General features: G+C 51.6%; 1 protein-coding gene across 4 annotated transcripts in view; it reads left to right on the forward strand.

The window, feature by feature from the left end:
- CRAMP1 (cramped chromatin regulator homolog 1) overlaps positions 1-14,774 on the forward strand; it is a 55,528-nt gene extending 40,754 nt beyond the window's left edge. For 2 of the 4 annotated variants that reach the window (XM_017511192.2, XM_037732341.1), the window contains exons 11-21: positions 1,208-1,379; positions 2,472-2,653; positions 2,742-2,816; positions 6,080-6,161; positions 7,088-7,192; positions 7,437-7,615; positions 8,326-8,391; positions 8,918-9,152; positions 9,977-10,141; positions 10,778-10,923; positions 13,962-14,774. In XM_017511192.2, the coding sequence (XP_017366681.1) occupies positions 1,208-1,379; positions 2,472-2,653; positions 2,742-2,816; positions 6,080-6,161; positions 7,088-7,192; positions 7,437-7,615; positions 8,326-8,391; positions 8,918-9,152; positions 9,977-10,141; positions 10,778-10,923; positions 13,962-14,126 (1,572 nt within the window). In that variant the 3' untranslated portion in view covers positions 14,127-14,774. The remainder of the gene's footprint in view (positions 1-1,207; positions 1,380-2,471; positions 2,654-2,741; positions 2,817-6,079; positions 6,162-7,087; positions 7,193-7,436; positions 7,616-8,325; positions 8,392-8,917; positions 9,153-9,976; positions 10,142-10,777; positions 10,924-13,961) is intronic. The other 2 variants (XM_037732342.1, XM_037732343.1) reach the window with 2 other exon arrangements.
- Positions 14,775-17,698: the final 2,924 nt, after the last annotated feature.

Below are 17,698 nucleotides of genomic sequence, written 5' to 3' on the forward strand. Positions count from 1 at the left end.
TTGAGCAAGTGGTGACCAGCAAGACAGCATCTTTAGAAGGCTCTTCAGGTTTGGCTTTTGGCGGTCTTATGGGAAGGGCTATGGAGAGATGTGGTGCCTGCGTTCAGGTGTCCCAAGGAAGGGGCCAGGGCAGGCTCCTGAGAGTGCAGGTGTCAGTCCTGGGACACAGAGGAGGTAGAAATCCCACACAGAAGGGCATCCCCATCCCGCTGGGGAGCCAGTTAGAGAGGCTGAATTGAGGTGGGCCTGGCAGACGGGACAGACAGTTAGGTGCCTGATGTACCTCTGGTGTGGGGTCCCCTGCCCCTGTGCTGTCGCTTGCCTGGTAGAGCTGTGATGAGCAAACACCCCTAAAGGCCCGAGCCCCAGAGATCAAGAGATGCCAAGGGCTGCTGAGCCACTGTCGAAGGTGGAAGTGGCAGCATAGGAAGGGTCATGAGGTGGGAGAGTCCCAGAGAAAGCCTGGGCTGTGGGGACTAGGGGCTGAAGGTTCTGAGTGAGCAGACGGGCAGGGCTGTGCTGAGAGCATGGGGCAGAGGGCTTCATAGTCCTCAGGGAGGTTTCCCAGGTGGGATGTGTAGGGTGTTCAGGAGAGTGAGGAGAGCCAAGAGGCTGGGATGTTGGCCAAGTCTTCCCAGCGGTGTTGGCATCTCTGTGGTGAGCCAGGCGGGGATCCCAGGACACGGCAGCAGGCTCTGTGGGCTGTGGCATGGGCATGCATTCCCCCCGGGGTTGGGCTTCGTCGCTGCAGAGTATTCTTCAGCTGTACTTGTATCTGTTTCTAGAAAGCCTTCCTGTATTTCCTTCCTCTGACTCAAGCAGACAGCCTACTGCAGTCTTGTGCTGACTTTTTAATATGGCTTTGAGCTTTTGATACTTGTCACTTGCTATCCAGCATCTCTTTCTGCAGTCCATGCTGGCACTTCAGCTGGCCCCTTCTGTCCCATCTCTGCCGTAGCATGTGGAAAGGTACTTATGAGGAAGCGAGTGGTTTTCATTACTTACCTGACGGGTGACTTTTAAAACTGGCAAGCTGCCAACTGGCTCTAGGGACACGGTGTTTGGGCATTTCTGGCCCCAGCCTTTGCCATCATGACACTGTGCTCTCTGGGCTTGATGAAGTTCTCGTGCCTTCTCCAGGGCACATATTTCAGAGCCGTTTCTCATGTGCCAAGTTTGGATGTTGTTTGGCCCATTTCTGTCCCAGGCTCTGGAAGCAAACACTGTCTCTACAGTGAGGACCTCCCAGGAGGAGCAGTCCACAACGCCCCCAGGGAAGGTGGTGACCGTCAGCTCTCGAAGCCCCCGCTGCCCTCGGAACCAGGCCACCCTCCGCAGCAGCAAGACCTTCCCGCCCAGCTCTGCACCATGCCCCTCAGGTGAGGCTGTGATAGCCGCACTCCCTGTGCCTGGTCCACCCTGTTGGTGTCATTCTGGGCTTCAGGGGCTGTGCCAAAGCTGAGGGCACAGGTGTACCTGAGACCTGGCCCCACTGTCCGGATTGCCACTCTCTAGCTGACAGGGTGAAGGTGCAGAAATTACTGCCTTCTCCTGGGGAGGGAGATGCCAGGGCCTGTCACAAGGACTTTGGAGTCCTGGGGTATAGAAGTTGGCAAGAAGCCAGCCTTTGCCAGTCTGGTCACTTTGGAGTCTGTTCCATGGGACCAGCAAAAGCCTCCCTAATGTGCTGAGTTGGTGGTTCAAAACCCCTGTGAAGGTTGTTTTTTCTCTATTTTTCTTCCCATGTAAAACATCAGAATAGAGAATCCTTTAGTTAGGGGAGGTGCCACTAGGTTAACCCAAGTCCTGTAAAGAACGGTGGAGCAACCTGCTAATCCACAGTGTACTCCTGTCCCAGCAGTGTACTGGAAATAATTAAAATTCAGGGATCATAAATTGTGTTTCTGGTTCATAAAACCCCAAGACAAGCATGACCAGTTTCCCAAGGCATCAGTTTCACTTGCTTTCAACCCATAGTGTTTTTACGGTGAGTTTTAGGCTGGTTGCAGTGGCTCACGCCTGTAAACCCAGCACTTTGGGAGGCCACAGTGGGTGGATCACCTGAGGTCAGGAGTTGGAGACCAGCCTGGCCAACATGGGAAACCCTGTCTCTACTAAAAATATAAAAATTAGCCGGGCGTGGTGGCGGGGGCCTGTAATCCCAGCTACTCAGGAGGCTGAGGCAGGAGAATCACTTGAACCTGGGAGGCAGAGGTTGCAGTGAGCTGAGATCACGCCACTGCACTGCAGCCTGGGTGACAAAGACTGCATGTCAAAAAAAAAAAAAAAAAAAAAATGAGACTCATTCTTTATATGGGACTGAGATTGAGATAGAGGTATCTCCTTTCAAGACAACCAAACAGGTTGCCAAGAGAGTGTCTTTCTGACTTTCTTCCCAACAGAATTCCATTGACCCTGGACCTGTTGCTAGGTGAATGCCGTCACAGTGATTCTTTCCTCTCCTCTACCAGGTTTGAGAAACCCTCCAAGACCCCTTTTGGTGGCTGGTCCCACCAGCACGGGAAGCAGTGATTCAGATGGCGGCCTTTTTGCTGTCCCAACAACCTTGCCACCCAACAGCCGACACGGCAAACTCTTCTCTCCCAGTAAAGATGCAGAGCTGACTTTCCGCCAGCATCTGAACTCCATCAGCGTGAGTTTGTGGGGCCAGGCCGTCCCATACGGGTTTCCCTGTGGTGTGGAGAGCATACCTTCAGGTGCCGTGCACTGCTCCCTTACAGATGCAGTCGGATTTCTTCCTGCCAAAGCCCCGGAAGCTGCGGAACCGGCACCTTCGGAAGCCACTGGTGGTCCAGGTCAGGTTCTCGTCAAGTCTGAATGTGCTGCCTCTTGCCTGCGCCAACCGGGACATGGGGTTTCTTCCCTCTGTCAGGTTTTCATCGTGTCAAATGGGGGAAAATCCCTGCCCCTTCCTTCCCTCTTGTGAGTAGGGTAAATACAAGTAATAATAGTGAACTTAATGGTACCCAGAAGTAAAGGTAATCTTTCAACAACGTAGAAAACCACTTGCAGAAAAGACAGTTATAGGGATTCAAGTCCAAAGAAAGTCCCAGATTGGGATTTTTTTTTTTGAGATGGAGTTTGGTTCTTGTTGCCCAGGCTGGAGTACAATGGCACAATCTCGGCTCACTGCAACCTCTGCCTCCCGGGTTCAAGCGATTCTCCTGCCTCAGCCTCCCAAGCAGCTGGGATTACAGGCACGCGCCACCATGCCCAGCTAATTTTTTGTATTTTTAGTAGAGACGGGGTTTCACCATGTTGACCAGAATGGTCTCGATCTCTTGACCTCGTGATCCACCCGCCTCGGCCTCCCAAAGTGCTGGGATTACAGGCATGAGCTACTGCGCCCGGCCTAATTTTTATATTTTTAATAGAGACGGGGTTTCTCCATGTTGGTCTGGCTGGTCTCAACTCCTGACCTCAGGTGATCTGCCCACTTCAGCCTCCCAAAGTGCTGGGATTACAGGTGTGAGCCAGTGTGCCCGGCTGGGATGTATTTATGGACTATAAGAACACCTATTTTTTTTAACATTTAGTCAGTGGAAGCAGTTGGCAGACATGTGTGTTGGCTAGAGCCCAGGCTTCTCATGAGCTCCTTGGGAGGACCCGAGGATGCTGTATGCCTGAGGGACATCCAGGGACTCAGAGACCTCTCAGAAGAAGACCTTGGCATTTTGAGGCATAAAAGTACAGAAAGTGAGGCTGGGCGCGGTGGCTCACGCCTGCAATCGCAACACTTTGGGAGGCCGAGGTGGGTGGATCACAAGGTCAGGAGTTTAAGACCAGCCTGGCCAAGATGGTGAAAACCCATCTCTACTGTAAAGTACAAAAATTAACTGGATGTGGTGGCAGGTGTCTGTTATCTCAGCTACCGGAGAGGCTGAGGCAGAGAATTGTTTGAACTCTGGAGGCAGAGTTTACGGTGAACTGAGATCATGCCACTGCACTTCAGCCTGCGCAACAGAGCGAGACTCTGTCTCAAAAAATATAATAATAATAATAATTAAATAGTACAGAAGTGAGGTGGGAAGTCTGAGATAATTGTGGCCTTAGAAATTTATGGATGTGTGTTATTTCGGATTAATGCACAGGTTTCTTTTCGTAGTCTAGACTCTTAGAAATCTCTTTCTCCCTTGAGATTAGTGAATTTATAAATGAGAGATTCGTGAAAGGTCTTAGGAAGAAAGATGCTGTGGCCCAGGGGCCAGTTCCAGCCTGACTGTTGTTTTGTTTAATTTGAAACAGCTTTATAGATAGACAATTCACATATCATAGTGTTTGCCCATTTAAAGTATATGACCCAGTGGTTACAGGGTTGTACAACCATCACCAGGGGTCTAATCCCAGAATGTTCTCACCCAGAAAGGAAACACTGCACCTTTGAACTCACATTGTCTTCTCAGAACCTCCAGCCCTTGGCCACTACGAATCCACTTTTTGTCTCTATGGATTTGTCTATTCTGGGCATTTCCTATAAATGGGATCATACAGTATGTGGTCTTTTCCACTTAACATTTTTGGTTTTTTGAGATGAAATCTCACTCTTGTCCCCAGGGATGGAGTACGATGGCACAATCTCGGCTCACTATAACCTCCACCTCCCGGGTTCAAGCAATTCTCCTGCTTCAGTCTCCTGAGTAGCTGGGATTACAGGAATGCACCACCACACCTGGCTAATATTTGTTTTTTGTTTTTTTTTTTTTAATAGAGACGGGGTTTCAACATGTGGGTCAGGCTGGTCTCGAACTCGTGACCTCAGGTGATCCACCCACTTTGGCCTCCCAAAGTGCTGGATTACAGGTGTGAGCCACCGCGTCTGGCCCTCCACTTAATATTTTTGTAAATAAAGTTTTACTGGTACACAGCCATGATTATTCATTTCTGTACTATCTACTGTTTTCCACATGGGTGTGGTCAAGTACGGACCCCAAAACCTAAAATATTTCCTGCCTGCTCCTTTACAGAAAAAGTGTGCTAATCTGTGCTACAAAGTGCGTAGCCTTGGGTGAAAGCTTGTGCTCCTAGGCCACAGCCTGCCTCTGTCTCTAGTAGCACCTCCCGTCTAGTTTCTCCAGTGCCAGTGTCCTGGGGCATCTCAAAGGGTAAAGAACTGCCGCGGTACCCCCGGAGGCCAGAGTGCCTCAGACACTTGGAGTTTGACCGACACTTTTTTGTTCATGTTTTATCTTGATTACTAACAGTTTCAGTGATGAACGCAGTTTCTCCGAGATAGTCCTTGTCACTGAAACCTGCCATAGCACATTCAGCCTAATTATTCCCTCACAAAAGCCCTGTGAAGGGGTTCCTCATGCCCTTTGGTGCCTGTGTGTTACAGGCAGTGACTTTATTTTCTTCACCCCATGTGAGGAAGCCCAGAATGGGGGGTGTCACTCATAAAAGTCCATATCCAAAAAAAAAAAAAAGTCCATATCCAATGATTATACACAGGTTTATATGACTTGTTGCAGTCTAGCCAAATCTAAAAGAAAGTTTGGATTGAAAGTGGATCAGGCCGAGTGTGGTGGTTCATGCCTGTAAATCCCAGCACTTTGGGAGGTTGAGGCTGGTGGATCACCTGAGGGCCGGAGTTGAGCCTGGCCAAGATGGTGAAACCTCGTCTCTACCAAAAATACAAAAATTAGCTGGGCATGTGCTGAGTGCCTGTAATCCCAACCACTTGGGAAGCTGAAGCAGGAGAACCACTTTAACCTGGGAGGCAGACGTTTCAGTGAGCGTGCCACTGTACTCCAGCCTGGGGGACAGAATGAGACACCATCCAAAAAAAAAAAAAAAAAAAAAAAGTGGATCACTCTGACATTCCTCCCTGGGAAATGTTTTCCCTGGGAAAACTGGGTTTGTTTCAGAGAGGACCTAACTGGGGCTGGGGGTGCACAGGACCTGTCTGAGACACCCTGTGTCATTGGCTCTGGAAAAAGAGCCCCACCTGGCTATGCTAGGCACCCTCTTCCTTGGGACATTCCTATGTAACCTGGTTCTGGAGTCATCTTTTGGCATAGGAGTTTCATCACCTTGTTTGTTTGCCATTTTTCTACCACAGAGGACGCTGCTCCCTAGACCGTCAGAAAACCAGTCCCACAACGTTTGTTCCTTCTCCATCCTGTCTAACTCTTCCGTAACTGGTAAGGACCTAGAGCTTTTCTGGGGTAGCTTTTCCCTCCTCCTCACCTGAGGGCCTTGGCTTTGGAAACAATAGGTGCTTATTTCCATGGCTTATTTTTAGGTATTCCTTTGTTCATTCTACTGACAAATACCTAATGTGCCCTATGTACTGGGCCACGGACTGCCTTGGTGGGCGAGGCAGTTAGTCCAGAGGGTGCCCCTTCGTCTGTAGCCTCTGATGGCCCTGTGTGGGGCGGTTGGCTTGGTTTGAGTTACTGGAGCATCTCTTATGTGCTCTCTGTGTGTAACATCTTGCCAGCTGTTTTATGGAATGGATGTGTTCTTGGGGTGTGTGGATTATGCTTCCATCAGTCTGTACGTTTAGTGGGGGGCCTTGGCTCCTGGCAGTAGATCTTAACACAGGGAGAGGCTTCTAGTGAAACACATACTCTGTGACTTACCTTTTCTACCAGTCTTGACTTCCATATCTCTCACTGACATATTGCAAGACCCTTATACAGCTGTCGATTGCTTTTTCTCCTGCCTACTTTTCCATTTTCAACTGTGGAAAGCCTGGCAAGATAAAACCAAATTGCAGTGGCAGAATCTTAGTCCAGAATCTGATGCTGTGACTGCCCCGGGGCCTGTTCCTCAGTTCAGGGGCTTGTCACCCTTAAAGAGCCATTTCCGCAGGATGACAGTGGTGATTGCAGCCTTCCAGTAGCTCCTGGGAGGCACAGTGGTGGGTGCCAGAGCTTGTGTGATGTTGGGGGCCTATGTGACCTCTGACTCCTCACATTAGCATTTGGGATGTTCGCTGGTTTCAGCTTGGCTCAGCTTCCACACTCCCAACAGTGGCTGTAAAGGAAGCCCCCTGCGGCCCCGTCCTGCTGTGAGGGCACGGTGGGCGGGCTCGACATGTTTGCTTTTGCCCTCGCCCTCGCAGGGAGAGGTTCGTTCCGGCCCATCCAGTCTTCTCTGACCAAAGCAGCTCTGTCTCGGCCGATCGTGCCCAAGGTCCTTCCACCCCAGGCCACGAGTCACCTGGCCAGTAAGTCTGTACCTGCATGGCCATAGCCACTGAGTGAGCCTATGAGGGATGTTTTTGTGACCAGGTTTTTTGAATGTTTTCTTCTCCAAATCATAATGTCTCATTACCCTTCACCGAGAACATCCAAACCCTTGGCTCAAGCATTGACATGAGGTGTGAGGGAGAAGCTGTTCCCCGAGCCCTCTTGGGACATACCATGGGTTGTCAGCAGAGCAGAGATGTGCAGTGTCCTTTCTGTTACCAGGTACTATCGACTTAGCAGCTACGAGTGCCGGCATCCTCCCCGGGAACCCCCTCCCTGCCTTGGACACTGAGGGCTTGTCTGGCATCTCTCCACTGTCTTCAGACGAGGTGACAGGTGCCGTCTCTGGGCAGGACTCCACTGGAGCTCATCAGAATGGAGACGCCCTCCCCGCCATGGGGGTGAGTATGTTTAGATGGGCTTTTCAGCCTTAGCACCAACTTCTGGTATGTACACCAAAGCCATGTGGCTGAGATCACACTGGACTCCCGTTCTGCCTTTGGAGGAGAGTCACCAGACCAGGGCTGCCATGGTGTGAGCAAGCTCTGTGACGAAAGGTGGGGACAGGCTTGCCATGTGGCATTGGAGAACCCAGAGCCAAGGCGATGTGGAAACCTAGCTCCATCTGAGAGTGACCGTAACCAAGTTGACAGCAGTGAGCCCACAGCGCTGGGCTCGGACATCACTGAGCATGTTTTTCATCTGGGAAAAGAACCCCCTGCATGGCCTTGACCATTGCTCCTGTCCGACGCTGCAAGCACCGGCTTTCTCTGGCCTCTCATGGCCACTTCAGAGCCACCCCAAGGAGGGCGGGGTGGGCTGATGCTCTTAAGACTCCAGGGAGCCCAGCTCTGCCTGCTATAAAGTTGACTTCCTGATAGAGGAACTTTAGTTCACTCTTTGAAGCCTCAAAAAAAATTCAAGTACAGGGCCCATGCCCTGAAAGTGCCCTTTTAGCATTTTTGACCTTAGACCCCTATCCGTTTACTGTCCGTCCACTGTTAAGAGGCCATGGGGATGGAACACCTCTTTCTGGAACTCTGTCGCAGGCGAGGGTGTGGGTGGCGTCCGATGCACCTCGCAGCTGCTCATGGGCGTGCTGTTCCTGCAGGGCTCGGACCCATTCGTCAGCATCCCTTCGAGACCTGAGCAGGAGCCAGTGGCGGACAGTTTCCAGGTAGAATGCCCTCATGTGCTGCTGAACAAAGCAGTTGCCCCAGGACTCCCTTCAGTGCCCTGAGCTGCCACCTGTAGTCTTGCAGTGGCCCGGCTTCTCTCTGGGACTGCTCAGTGGCTTTGCTGTTCTTCCATCTGCTATGCCGGCTGCCCAGGGTGGATAAATGTGAATACAGCTATCCCCTACCTCAGACTTCCCTCCTCCCCTCTCCAAGGTGGGCTGATTCAGAACAAGCTGTGAAAAAACTCAGCTTTCTGGGAGGAGGAGGAGGCTGTCAGCTAGTAACTCCCCCAGCATCCACCCTCTTTCTTGCGGTGTCAAAGCAGGTCCAGGCCGCTGCGGCCTGGCCTTCTGAGTCTGCCATATTGAGTGGTTTTGGGAGAATAAATTCCCCGAGTGTATTCCTGAGTTGGAAGGATGGGGTGACTGCAGCACTCATCATCCTGTTGATTTGCCCACCTGGTGTTTCCTCCCTTGTCGTGAGTTCTGATAGACTGGTTGTGTCTAAAAAATACCTGTCTCCCAGCAGGGCTCTTCTGTTCTCTCCTTATCTGAGCTGCCCAAGGCCCCTCTCCAAAATGGGCTCTCCACACCGCTGTCCTCGTCAGAGAGCTCCAGCACCCGGCTGTCTCCACCAGACGTCTCTGCTCTACTTGACATCTCCCTGCCCGGCCCACCTGAGGATGCGCTGTCCCAGGGCGAGTCCGCCACACACATAAGTGACTCCATCATCGAGATCGCCATCAGTTCTGGCCAGTATGGTAAGGGCAGGGCAGACCCACAGCCCTTCCTATCAGGAGGTGTTGATCTCCCACCTGAGTACCTGCCACACATGCTGGGAATATTCCACTTCTGTGATTTTTACGAATTGAAGTGTGATTTTTACGAATTGAATTCTGTGATTTTTACCAATTGTCCTCCAGCAGGGACGCTGTAGGTGGATAAGGTACCTGGGACCTGGGCTGCTGATGGCCTGGTAGGCTTGCTCCTGACCTTCAGGCGAGACAGTGGGATGGCCCCGCAAGGCGCTCTTCAGCCTGGGGATCAGAAAGTGTTTTTACAGTTGATCTTGAATCTGAGCAGGCAGCCTGCAGGTCTTGCAGAGCTTTCAAAGGAGTTGGGCTGGGCCCTGTAACCTTTGGTCTCACCTGCTATCTGGGACACAGCTCCTGGGAGCAGTGGTTTGTTGGTCACTAGTGTGACTCAGGCCGGGGGGTCAGAGAAACATGAGTTCACAGTGTGTCAGCATGTAGCCTTGGACAGGTCACCAACCTGTTGAACCTCCCTTTCCTGAGCAGTAAATTGGGAATAAGGTACAGCTCACAGGGCTGCTGTGGGTGCTGTGAAATGACTCGTGGAATACGTGGTCGCCACTGCCATTACCTTCACTGTGCACCATGCCCTCCCGCCCCATGGAGCTGTCCTGCAGGTGCTGCACTCCTTACCTGCAGAGTCACGCCATCCATCTGGTTCAGCAGGGCAGAGCCCTGCATTCCTGCTGCCTTTTCCATGGTGGGCTGGGGAAGTGAGGTGCTGTTCATCACTCCACAACAAGACGTTTCTGATCTGGGGTCTTGGTTGGCAGGTGAAGGGGTTCCTCTTTCTCCAGCAAAACTGAATGGCAGTGACAGTTCCAAGAGCCTTCCCTCCCCATCCAGCAGCCCCCAGCCAAACTGGATCGCCTCTCCCACCCACGACCCCCAGTGGTACCCCAGTGACTCCACTGACTCCTCGCTCAGCAGCCTGTTTGGTGAGTGTATGAGAAGGGCTCCCATTTCCCTTCCCAGACTAGCAGGGGCTGGGGTCTGCAGGACACTGGATTCTCATTCTGTTGCGGCCAAACTCCCACTAGGATAGTCGGCATGTTTGCTTCTCAAGTGTTTATGTTTTTCTGAGTTAATATTTTTGTGTGTAATTTGCATGTGGGAAAATGTGCACATTTTTAGTGTACAGTTCACCAAGCTTTGGCAAGCATGTACAGCCTGGTAACCCACAATCCAATGGAGACCTAGAACATTCCTATGACCCCAGATGCTGGATTCTGTGTGCCTTCCTGGTCTGTCCAGCTAGCCTGGCCCCTCCCCACTCGGGCTCTCTCGAGGGGAGAAAAGGAAACTGGTGTCTTGGCACTCTCTTGGCTCCTCTCTTTCTGTGGTCAGTAAGGTATTTGGAAGTGGACAGTCTAGCTGCCACCCAGCACATTCTTGAATACAAATTGGAGAGTTCATAGGATGTGTGCATCCTCTTCCCCCATGGCCCGTTTGCCCACTGGGTATCAATTGTGGCAGGAAGGGGTGTATCGGGTGCCCAGCCCCAGGACCCTTCCACTGGACTGGTCCAGACCAAGCAGGGTTCAGGGTGTTCTCCTCTGGTCTTTTCTGTGCAGCAAGCTTCATCTCCCCAGAGAAGAGCCGGAAGATGTTGCCCACTCCCATCGGGACCAACAGTGGCACCTCCTTGCTTGGCCCCAGCTTGTTGGATGGAAACTCAAGGGACTCATTTGTGTCCAGGTCCCTGGCTGATGTTGCAGAGGTGAGTGTGTTGACCTCACACCTGCACTTAACGACCAACCCTCCTGCACACCTGTGGGTTAGTAAGAGTTATTTGCCAAGAGTGGAAGATCAGGAGACAGCATGTGCACACTCAGATCTCTTGACTACTGAGGATGGAGACATCTGGGGATGCTGTGCCGGCTCCGGTCCCCACATGCTTAATGGCAGACTTAGTCACAGCTGAGCTCTGTGGGCGTCTGAACTGGGAGCCCTGGTCTGGGGTACAGAGCTGGGTCTCTGAAGGCAGCCCGAGCAAAGCTGGGATGTCACGTGTCCTTCACTGGCTGTGAGGTGCTGTAGTGCGGGCACCGTTGTGGAGAAGTAAGGGGTGGTCACAGCAGTTGTGTTGTTGACACTCCCATCCTAACAGCAGGACCTTTGAGCAGCGTCTCCCTGGGTCACGTTGAGCTGTGGGGCAGGGGAGCTGGGATGGGTTCTGCTGTCATCATGCTTCCCCTATGCTCAGGGTAGTGATAGGAGGAGTCATTGGGGCAGAATTTTGATGTGGAGGCAAAATGTGGTTTGTGACCCTCCTCTTTTTGACCAGATGCACTGTCCCTCTTTTTGTTGGCCACGCCATCTGGTTGTAGCCCCCAAGGCATCCACCACAAGGTTTGCCGGGCATTCGTGGGCAGGTTAGGCTTGCAGGGTGAAGACAGGCCCGTTTCACCGTGACACATGGTGCAGAGAGGCAGGTACGTGAGAGACCTGGGTGAGGGCTCTACAGACAAGGAGGGAACTCCAGTTCCAGGAGGCCACTCACATGGGCTTGGCCTGTGTAAAAGTCCTGGAGCAGCATTTTCTGAATCTGGTCCCCACAGTGTTGCTCGGTGTTCCTTGAGGATTTTGTAGGCACATACTTAAGGGAAACCCTTGATCCAGAAAAGCTCAAAACAACTGTTTCTCACGGACACCTCCGCTTCTCAGTATCCGAATATGAATCGTGACGTGACTCTTGAGGTGACGAGCTCATGGGAAGGCTTTGGAGAATTCCAAGCCAAGCCATGATATGACTGGAAATTTTAGCCAAATAAATGCATAGACACGATTAATAGAGTAGACCTCCATCTTGCATTGTGTGGGGTTTCTCAAATGTGTTTGGCCCCAGAATCATCATTCAGAGCACACCTTGGACTCTGATGTTTTCCAAGAAGCCGGTCTCTTGTCTCTTCCCATGCTTGTGCGCATGTTCCTAAGGTCCCGGCTCTGTGGAGATGGGCCCTGCCTACGTGTCCTGAGATAACATGCCAGGACCTCACCATTGAAAGGACAGGTCACAGCCCAGTGACTGGAGCCCCTTGGAATCAGAAATGCAGAGTGTCACCCTCACCCCAATAAGAATTTGCACGTTTAACAAAATCTTGGGCAACAGATGACACATGGGACTGAGCAGCGGAGAAAGGGTGCAGTTAGTATTTGTGAAACACTGTCCGTCATGATTAGTGCAAACAGGTATTCACCTGCAGAAAGAGCAAGTCAACGTTTAGCACGAGGATTTTCCCAAGAACCCTATACTCAGAATGTGAGTGTGTTTGTCAGCAGGTCCTTGTTGTCTGGAAGGACAGTCTGAGGCATTTGTGGATGAAAGGGTCTGGTGGTAGGGCTGGCATGAAGGGGATGGGGGTGGAGCTGGGTGGCCCTGAGATGAAAGGGGTGGGAGCTAGGCCAGGCGTGGTAGCTCACGCCTGTAATCCCAGCACTTCGGGAGGCCAGGGCAAGCAGATCACGAGGTCACAAGTTCAAGACCAGCCTGACCAACATGGTGAAACCCCCATCTCTACTAAAAATACAAAAATTAGCCAGGCATGGTGGTGCACGCATGTAATCCCAGCTATTCAGGAGGCTGAGAACGGAGAATCACTTCAACCCAGGAGGCGGAAGGTTGCAGTGAACCAAGATTGCGCCACTGCACTCCAGTCTGAGCGATAGAGTGAGACTTCATCTAAGATAAAAAGAAAAGGGTGGGAGCTGATGGTGGACACACAGGGGAAGGGGAAGAAGAATTACTCTTTGTTCTGCATTTGAAAACAAATTTTAATTTGTCTGACATTTCCCATAAGAAAAGCATAAAATTTCATTTCTGCCATAGCTTTACTGAGAATTTTCCAGACTTCCTGCATTCACAATATCACGGAGTTCATTAAGGAATATTTATGCAGGGCCTACTATGTGCAAACAAAGGCCCCTGTCCTCATGAGGCTCCTGCTCTGGAGCAGCACGCAGATGATAAACAGTGAAAACAGCACATTCCATGTATTTGCTCACAAGACTAAGTCCTGGTGCCGAGGCCCTCCCGTGCCCCGTCCCTCTTCAGCCCCGTGCTGCCTCACCCACTGCATCACGGCCACCTTCTTGGTTGTGATTCTCAGTCAAAGCCTCTTCCTGTCTCAGGGAAGGTGCCTGTTGCTTCTTTAAAAAGGAACATGCTCCCCACGTGTTCTCAGGACTGATGGGAACATGCCCCCACCACATGTCCTTAGGACTCTTGATGGGATTGTGCCCCCCACCTGTCCTCATGTCTCTGACAGGAATGTGCCCCCCACGTGTCCTTGGGACTGATGGGAACGTGCCTCCCACGTGTCCTCGGTTCTCACCCTACCTCCTGCTCAGATCCCAGTCCTTGGAGCACCCTCACTGGCCTCCTTCCCCTGCACACTCTCTCCCCATCACTCTTCTGTCTCCACAGGCTGCCCCTAGTCCCTGTGTTTGCTGTGTACTGTCCGCTTGCCTGTTGGGTGTCTTTCCCCTTAGGTCTCATGGCAGGAGGGAACTGGCACCCTCATCCCAGCCATCAGGTGTGCCCTGCACAGTAGGCTGTCTTCTAGCACTTATCTAAAGAGTATGTGGGCAGACGACAGGTGATTCTGAGATTCTGCAGAGAGCCCTGTGCTGCCGTCCACAGCCAGGTTCCTGCAGCAGGAGTCAGTGGGAGCTTCTTGTCCTGTGTAGGGAGCCGCCCTCCACTGAAGGCCCAGCAGATCACAGTGACTTTTTCCTTCCTGTCTCCTCATCCTGCAGGTTGTGGATTCCCAGCTGGTGTGCATGATGAATGAGAACAGCATCGATTATATTTCTCGGTTCAACGACCTGGCCCAAGAGCTGTCCATCGCTGAGCCTGGCCGCCGAGAAGTTCTGTTTGATGGTGGTGGAGGCGGCCCCCCTGTCAGTGACCTGTCCCAGTGACCACATGTCCTGGTGGCAGATGAAGCCCTCTTCCAGCTAGAGAAAAACAGATCAAGCCCAGGAGCCCCAGAGGATGATCTGAACAGAGGCATCTCCGCACCCATGACTGTGCAACAGGCAGGAATGTGGTCATAGAGCTGCTTCCCCACGAGCAGCAGGCAGTGGTGTCCCAGGAGACCAGGGCAAGCTCTTGGGAAGGGCCGACATTAGAAATGGCTGTGGTGCTGGAGCAGTTCTTCACCACGTCTGGGCCCACGTTAGGGTCTACATAGTGATCGCATTTCAGCCCAAGCTCTGCCTCGATTGTTGTGTTGGATGTAATGATGGTGTTTCTTTCTGAGACAAGGGAGTGTGTGTGCCTTGGTATAGTTGCCCCGTGCTAGGAGCTATGATCTCCCACTCTGCAGGGAGGCCCCAGCTCCTGCTGCTTGATTTTTGCCAAACCTGTGCCATGCTTCAGCTGTACCCTCTGTGGAATGTAACGGGCAGGACAGTTGGTTGTGGCCTGGGCTTGTGCCGCATGGTGTCACACCCTGAGGCAGCAAGCGTATGGATGCTGATTGCAGGCTGCTGAGGAGTCCTGGGGCCCTGGGCTGGTGCCTCCCCTGTCTAGAGGTTTTGTTTGATCTCTCTGAACAGGAAGTGGGGGCAGCAAGAGTCCTGTACTATGCAGGTTGTGTGGACTTTACATGGGACCCTGCTAAGCTGGTTGAAAATGTTTTTCTTGTGTTTTAAGGATTAGGAGACATGGAAGAGGAAGAACAAAGTCCCCTCTGTAGTTGGTTTCCTTCCTGTGTCCCTTTGCAAGCTTTCAGGTGACCTAAGGTGTCATTTGTCTCTACTGGGGTGACCTCTAAGCACTAATATGATTACAGCAAAAACTTTCCTGATAAGTTCTGAAACTCAATCCGTGACTATTTGGCACTTAGAACAAGTCCACCTTTGCAGGGAAAGTGTCTCGTGGGCATGGATGTGGGCATGCCTGACGTGTGTTTAGTCCCTTCGTACCTTTGCCTTGAGATAGCTGTGTCTCCTTTCCATTTGGGACACTCATGCAAGGACCCAGACATCTGGATGTGGTTAGACGTCACCAAATGTATGCCTTCCTGGTGGTCTTCCTCCTTGCACCCCCTCAGGTGGTCAGCATTCCTACCGAGGGTGGCTAGCGTTCCTACTGCAGACTGCCCAACATCCAGTCTTTCCCAGGATGGAGCTAACAAGGGCTCCAAGCACATGGGTCACTGTCCAGCCACATCCAGTGTGGCTTGGAGCTGCTACAGAGGTGTTGGGCAGTCCATGCCTCTGCCGCCATCTCTCCCTTCCTGCCTCATCCCCCACAGTGGTCAGGATTGATTGTGCTTTCCTAACCCACTTGGACCTACTCTTCGACTCCCCACCATTCCTGTCCCCTCACACATGTGGCATGTAAGGCCAGCCCTGGCCCCTCCCCTGTTTCTCTCCCCCTCCACAATGGAGAAGGTGAAAAGAGGGGAAAGACCTTGGGTGTGGACAAACAGGTAGACACCCTCCATCCTGCAGTCTCGCCAGTCCACCACAGCCACTGTAGACCATTGGGAGGACGTGGAGAGGACAGTGGACTTCCAGGCAACAGCTTCCTTCTTTTGTCTCACGAGTTTTTCATAAAGCTTTTGCCTGAGCTGGCTTCCCTCATTCAGACCTTGACATGAGATCTTAAGCGAACAGTCCCAAAGCTTTTGGAGGCAGAAAAAAAAAACATGGTGCCACTTGATTGGGAGGGAGACAGCAGTGTTTGAGCCGCAGCATCTTTAAACTAGCTTGTGTTTTATGCTTAGTATATCAGCTTCTGAAATTAGCATCTCCTGGAGCCAGAGAAAGACAAGTAGATCTTCCTCTGGGCATCTGACTTTGCTGTGTCAGGGTTAGGCTACCAAGCTGACTTGAGGTCACTGCTAGCTTTCTCATACTCCCACAGGCTAGACCAGAGATGCCAAGTCATAACAGCATTAAGCTGCATACACTGTGCCAGGGACAGCAGGGTTCATGAACTGCCTGTCAGGGCACCTGTTACTCCCAAGTGGGGTGAAGCTTTGAAGTCAGGGTCTACCTTTATAGACTCTTTAGACAGTATCTACCACTTGGTTCTGCAGGGTAGAACCAAGCAATGACTGCAGCCATATGGCCACCCAGTGGGTAGATAGATGGGTTAGGGAGGAGGACAGACTGACTCGTCTCTTGTAAGAAAGCTGACAGGGTTTTAGAGGATTCTGCTTCTCTAGTAACTAGACAGGTGATACACATTTGCTTGCCACGTTAAGGGAAAATGGTGTCATTTGTTGGAGAAAAACAATGGATGCATTTTCTCCTCGCCTAAATGAATACTGATGTACAAAAATAGGCAACTGTGAATGGCTGGAATTTTTGAAAGATCCAAACAGAGAAGCCTTCCATTTCCTGTATCTTCTGCCTTTCCAAAGGAAGCAGCGATCATCTCAGCATGAGCCTGTGGCTTCCTTTGTGCATTTGAGCATGCTATAATTAAGATGAGATCAGTTTCTTAGAAAAAGCTTTCCCAAACTCTCTTATGTTGTCTGGGATCTTTGCTGATCCGCCTTTTCTGGAGATTGGGACAGAGCATCTGTGGTGCAGGGAAGTTAGTCCTCTGGCCTCGACTCTGTTGTGGATGTGCAGTGATGAGCGAGCATTGCGTGCCTCCAAGGACACCGAGTTCATGGCTTCCTGGCTGTTTCGCCCTTCTGTGTCTTGTAGCTGGAGGGTGCCAGTTCAGGGAGTGGGGTCTTGGCAGCATTTCTGCAGTTGGTCTCCTTGCTTTGCCCCCACTACCAGGTGCTGGGCATCGGAGGCCATGACCTCGTTTCTGTTGGATGACCTCTTTAGTTTAATAGCTTTTTTTTTTTTTGAGACAGTCTCACTCTGTCATCAGGCTAGAGTGCAGTGGTGCTATCTCAGCTCACTGCAATCTCTGCCTCCTGTCTTCAAGCGATTCTCCTGTCTCAGCCTTCCAAATAGCTGGGACTACAGGCGTGCACCACCACACCCGGCTAACTTTTTGCATTTTTAGTAGAGACAGGCTTTCAACATGTTGGCCAGGATGGTCTCACCCTCCTGACGTTGTGATCCGCCTGCCTAGGCCTCCCAGAGTGCCGGGATTACAGGTGTGAGCCACCGCGCTGGCCAGTTTGATAGCATCTTTAATTAGATCACAGCATTGAATTCAAACTTCTTCTGCAAAGAAAGCTGGGGGGCGTAAGACACCGAGGGAGGAGGACCTTGGGCTCTAGCAGATGCATTTGTCAGGAAATACGGCACTTTGTCTTAAGGAAACAAGGAAAGAGTAATTTAAAACCAAGGAAAGAAACCCACAGCACACCTTTTGCGGCTGTCAGCGCTCTGCTGATGTCACAGTGGCTGCGCGTCCTTGGGGTGGGTGAGATGTGGGGAGCCGAGCCTCTGGCCCTGCCTCCCACACCCTGCACCCCTTCTCTCCCTTCTCAGTTAAGCCATAGCGAGGCCTCTGCTCGTTTCAGATGTGAATTTGTTTTATAGATTATAAATATGCATATACAGTGTAT

The sequence above is a fragment of the Cebus imitator genome, unplaced genomic scaffold, assembly GCF_001604975.1.
Source record: "Cebus imitator isolate Cc_AM_T3 unplaced genomic scaffold, Cebus_imitator-1.0 Scaffold444, whole genome shotgun sequence".
NCBI classification, from domain to species: domain Eukaryota; kingdom Metazoa; phylum Chordata; class Mammalia; order Primates; family Cebidae; genus Cebus; species Cebus imitator.